The sequence below is a fragment of the Sebastes fasciatus genome, chromosome 7, assembly GCF_043250625.1.
Source record: "Sebastes fasciatus isolate fSebFas1 chromosome 7, fSebFas1.pri, whole genome shotgun sequence".
Taxonomy (NCBI): Eukaryota; Metazoa; Chordata; class Actinopteri; order Perciformes; family Sebastidae; genus Sebastes; species Sebastes fasciatus.
Window position 1 is genome coordinate 24164935 of NC_133801.1, and position 5497 is coordinate 24170431.

Below are 5497 nucleotides of genomic sequence, written 5' to 3' on the forward strand. Positions count from 1 at the left end.
ATGCTTTATCCCTGGACACTTTCAAAAAACACCTCAGACACCACCTGTTCATCAAGGCCTATGATCTCAGCTGACTCTTCCTACACATCACTCTTTTAATTACTTAGCTATAGTTTCTCCTCTGTGTTATTTATTAGTATGATTTTGTGTGCCCCCTGCTATATAAGTCCAATGTATTATTATTATTATTATTATTATTAACTTGTTAGGTAACAGTTGGGCATACTTACACATCTAGCACTGCAGGGACGAGCAACATGGTCTTCCTTCTTTTGTTCTTCCTTGCCAACACTTTGGTCTGTAAGAGAAGGAAAAGCAACTTTCCACTATCGGTTTTTCTTGCTAAATGTTTCTTTCTTTATCAGTCACTTCTTTATTGTGTTGGTTTGCTTTAGCAGATTGTTGAATATCCACTACTGGATCGGTTCACATACACGCCCCCACCTCTGTGATTGACGGACCATCCGACCAATCACAGCTCAGTGTTCTCCAACGTTCAGTGACGCAGGATGTGCGACAACACTACGTCTACGTCAGTAAAGCGGAAGTGCCGGTGGAAGCTGCAGAGCTTGTTTTGTTCTTCTTGAATGCTCCTCGTGTCTGAAAGGTACAGTTTGTACACGTTTACATGAAATGATCGTAACAAGTGTAATAATAGTAACGCTAGCAGAGTTTAAACTGGTTGATTCCTGTAGCTTGAGTTACATTCTTGTATCTGAATATGCAACAGTGTTATCTAGCGAGCTAGGCTAACAAGTAGAGTAGAGTAGCCTGATTACTACAGCTATCACGTGTTAATGATAAGGATCTGTTATCACTCTGATCTTTAGTTTCATTAGACACAGATCGGTTTAGATCAGGGGTCTCTTTGCAACCTGTGTCTCTTTAGCTCCTCTCCAGTGGCTCCCTGTGATTTATAAACACGGAAATGAATAACTGTTTATTGTTTATATTTTAATTTGTATTTATCATTGTCGTAGGTCTATGGTACGACTGAGTATTACAGCCACATTGAGGAAAAAAAATAAATCTGAGATTTAGAGAATTGATTCATAATATTATGAGAATAAAGTCATAATATTACGAGAATAAAGTCATTATATTATGAGTATAAAGTCATAATATTAAGAGAATAAAGTCATTATATTACGAGAATAAAGTCATTATATTACGAGAATAAAGTCATTATATTATGAGTATAAAGTCATAATATTAAGAGAATAAAGTCATAATATTACGAGAATAAAGTCATTATATTACGAGAATAAAGTCATTATATTACGAGAATAAAGTCATTATATTATGAGTATAAAGTCATAATATTAAGAGAATAAAGTCATAATATTACGAGAATAAAGTCATAATATTACGAGAATAAAGTCATAATATTACGAGAATAAAGTCATAATATTAAGAGAATAAAGTCATAATATTACGAGAATAAAGTCATAATATTAAGAGAATAAAGTCATAATATTACGAGGATAAAGTCATAATATTAAGAAAATAAAGTCATAATATTAAGAAAATAAAGTCATATTACGAGAATAAAGTCAGAATATTACGAGAATAAAGTCAGAATATTACGAGAATAAAGTCATAATATTACGAGAATAAAGTCATAATATTAAGAAAATAAAGTCAATATTACGAGAATAAAGTCATAATATTATAATGAGTAATTTTACGTGCTATCTTCTTTTTTTCTCATAAAGTTATGACTTTATTCTCGTAATATTACGACTTTTTTTCTCATGAAGTTATGACTTTATTCCCGTAATATTACGACTTTATTCTGGAAATCTCAGATGTTTTTTCCCTCAATGTGGCCCTCATACTCCGTAGTACATTTGCACTTGGGCCCTCACTGCAATAGATTTATATTCTATACAGTATAGACAGACAGATTTGTTTGTTTTGGTTGCTGTCTAAAATGTCTCTTTTGATAGTAAAGGTTGCTGACCCCTGGTTTAGTGTGTCAATGACTTACCTGTGTCTCATCTCAGGTGTGATCATGTCCAAGCAGCCGCTGGGGAAGACGTTGTTGAGGAATGTAATCCGCCACACAGGTGCCCACAACAAGGTAAGTTTGAGTTCATGTGTTTGTGTGGGACACACGTGGGAAACATACACCAGTTTATTAGGTACACTTAAAAACTCACTTCCCCCAAGTATAATCTTGCACTATACTGTATAATGACTGTTCATATATCATTATCATTATTACTACTCTAATACTGTGCAATATTTTCAAGTGGAATTTCATTTCATTCATCACTGTGCAATATCATTTTCCACTTGTTCAATTTTGTTAATAGTCTGTTTATTTTCAATACTGTATATACTGCTCCTATTTTTATACTTCCTTCTATTTAAATGGTTCATATTTTGTTACACTTTGTTTAGCTTTTTTTTTTACTGTGTTAGCTGATGCATCTTGTTTTTTGTACTATCCCCTTTGCTGCTGTACACTGCAAATTTCCCCACTGCGGGACTAATAAAGGCATATCTTATCTTATCTTATCTTACAATGAAAACAAAAATTCACATTGTCTGAAGCACTCTGAAATTGATAAACACTTCTAATCAGTTGTAGAGCTGTAACTACTATTATCATTAATGAGTATAATTATTTTCTCAATGGATGGATGGATTGTTTAATAAAATAAAATGTCACAAAATTGGCCCATCGTATTCTTCTAAAGCCTAGATAGCTGATTTGAGAGGTTTTCTGTCCAGAAGAGAACTCTTATCCTCGAGATGTGTTGTGTTTTTGACCTGAAGCTTACACACTGATACACTGATCCAGTTTCAGGGCCTGGTTACAAATATCATTGAGCTACAATATGAATGTAGGTTACTGATACTTGGCAGCCTCTGCAGGTTCACTAGCTGAATGTTTCAGAAACTAATTTGCAGGTGTCTTTTGAGGAATGTATATAAGCTCTGTAAGTATTTTAATCCTGCATACCTCAATGCTGAATCCAGATAAAGCATTCACAATGTGTGTGTGAGCATGAGAGTGTTGATGTATGTGTCTGGGTAGTCTTTAATGTACTTACGCTTGTTTACCCATTGCAGATCCAGGAGGAGAGCGAGATGTGGAAAATGCGAGGCTGGGAGGTCACGTCCCATCACAAACATATCCCAGATACAAAGAGTGCGAGGTAGGAGAACAGTGAATGTCCCAATTCAATTTGAGCCACCTCAACACAAGTCACATCAACGCTCATTTGGGAGTATGTTTCGTAATGTAGTTCTCGGTTTAGAGAGCTGTTACTGTATGTCGCTGTTTGATTTATTGATGGTGGTTGTTTTTCCAGAGGGCAAATGCACTGTGATCGAGTGCCAGATCAGCCCAGAGACCTGAGTCGGAGCAGAGAGCGAGTCTCAGAACATGATGACAGAGAGGCTCGATACTGGAGTCGCAAACTGTATGAATTTGAGGCCAAAGATCCTGACAGGTACAGTGCATCACTAAATCTTCATCTAAATATGTTTTCACTTCTTGAGGAAATTACATATGAAAATCTCAGAGTGTCTAATTTCTGAAAGGTGAAACGAAGAAAGAGAAGAAAATGAATTGTTTTCCTTATTAGTGTTCTAAACAGTTAAGTTAATTAATAAAATGTTCCCACACTTTAATGTAAATCTTCATCCTATGTGTTCACATCACAGGTGGGGACATAGTGGCTTCAAGGAGCTTTATCCGGAGGAGTTCAAAAGCGACGGGTAAGCAAAAAATGCAACACTACATCAAATAAGCCAGAGATTAGAATTGAGCTCCAACAAAGTGGCACTCCAGAGATTTGGCACTGTACTTCTATAAAGTCGGGGCTCATGCGAGAAAGCTTACAGAAAAAATAATTGTCAAAATTGATGCCACAGAAGTCGCGAGATCCTGAATTTTAGTCCCTAGTATGGGTCCAGCTCCCAAAAAATCTAGATCCTACACTTCCCATAATGCAACTTGATAGCATCTTTTGTGATGCTGTGTTCACGTCTTATCAAACTTATTATAATATGAGTTTCCTACCTGTAAATTTGCGTTCAGGTCAACATCTGATAGGGAGACTTTTTCTGAAAGCTCCGATATATCTGACTCGGCACTTACTAATACGGAAGGGCCTGAAAACAAAACAAATGTGGACGCCTCACATCAGCCAATGATCATCGTTCAATATAATTAAAACCAAATGTAGTGTATATGGTGTTATATTGTCAATACACAGTGTTTTAATCCTCACACAACCACCTCCATAATCATCCAGAGCCCATAAAGAGATCATACAACTGTTTTCACTGGTCAAGTGATGACACGTAAACTGATCTCGATGTGTAGAATCGCCTATAAAGCATTATGTCATACCTACTATACCAGTCCTGAATGTATTTTGTTCAATTTGTCTTTTCTTTAGTGAAAAAAGCAGTGCCAAAAAGAGGACTGGGCACCACAAGATGAAAAGGTCCAAGTCTAGCGGCGAAGCAAGCTTATCAAAACGATCCAAAAAATCCTCTCATAAGAAGAAAAAGAAAAAGAAGAAGAAAGATGAAGATGAAAAGCGTAAGAAGGCGGAGTGCTCGAGCAGTGACAGCAGCAGCGATGACAGCAGTGGAAAACGGAGGAAAAGGACTAAAAGTCAACATAAGAACAAGAAAACGGCGAAAACCAAAGGGAGAGATGAGGACAGCAGCTCAGGCGACAGCGACGATGAAGAAGAAAGGGAAAGGCGGACTCACAGGCGCAAAAACCGAAAGCAGGACTCCCACAAAGACTCGGACTCGGGGCCGAATTAAAAAAAAGAAGGGCAGGAGAAACTGGAAAGCAGCAGGTGAGGAGAGCTTGGATGATAGTTCTGCAGACTGAGATTCAAAGAGACGGACAGACACACAGCTCAGGTAACAACCAAGAAAAACTACTGCGGATTCCTTTGTTCGCCTTAACTTCACAGAGGGCTTATCTCTGCAGGGCCGCTCTGTATTGTACTTTGTTAGACATCAACAAAACTGCTGTCAGCCCTCTCGGTGGGCGTTCTGTGTAGTAATACCTCATCCACCTCTGCAGTGGCTTGAAGCACACTGTACGGCTGTGCAGGCAGCATGAAGAGGGAAGGTGGGGTATACACCACCCGCCTCATTAAGAATTCTGCCGGCTGCAGGCTCATTGATTGATCATCGACTCTCACCTCAGACTGTCTGCCTCACGTGGAGAAGAACTTCTGTCCTCAATCGACCACAGTTTTTTATCGAATTTTTTTAATTTAAGAAACAAGAAAAATTATGCAACTCTCCTCAAGAATTATGATAGAATGTGCATTTGCTTTTTTTAGTTTTTGTAAATTTTAATATTTGTATGCAGCACATTGTCATAGGTGTAAATTAAACATCTATTTTGCTGTTTAAAGAAATGTTATTGGTGGAATACATATATTTTAAATAAGTCTGGGGAATTTCTGTATTTTTCTTATTGGTAATAAATCTCATTAAAAAAACAAAA

At 37.1% G+C, this 5497-nt stretch overlaps 1 protein-coding gene across 1 annotated transcript; it reads left to right on the forward strand.

Moving 5' to 3' along the window:
• Positions 1–470: 470 nt before the first annotated feature.
• nkapd1 (NKAP domain containing 1) lies at positions 471–5497 on the forward strand. Its single transcript, XM_074642387.1, has 6 exons — positions 471–607; positions 2007–2083; positions 3082–3167; positions 3324–3464; positions 3679–3732; positions 4419–5497. The coding sequence occupies exons 2-6, from the start codon at positions 2015–2017 to the stop codon at positions 4795–4797; spliced, it is 729 nt and encodes a 242-aa protein (XP_074498488.1). The 5' UTR covers positions 471–607; positions 2007–2014; the 3' UTR covers positions 4798–5497.

What these genes read in the sequence shown, in the direction of transcription:
- nkapd1 (XM_074642387.1), top strand. Translation starts at nt 2,015, where the DNA reads ATGTCCAAGCAGCCGCTGGGGAAGACGTTGTTGAGGAATGTAATCCGC. An exon ending in ACACAGGTGCCCACAACAAG is followed by an intron (nt 2,084 to 3,081) that starts GTAAGTTTGAGT and finishes TACCCATTGCAG; the next exon opens with ATCCAGGAGGAGAGCGAGAT. An exon ending in GAGGCCAAAGATCCTGACAG is followed by an intron (nt 3,465 to 3,678) that starts GTACAGTGCATC and finishes TTCACATCACAG; the next exon opens with GTGGGGACATAGTGGCTTCA.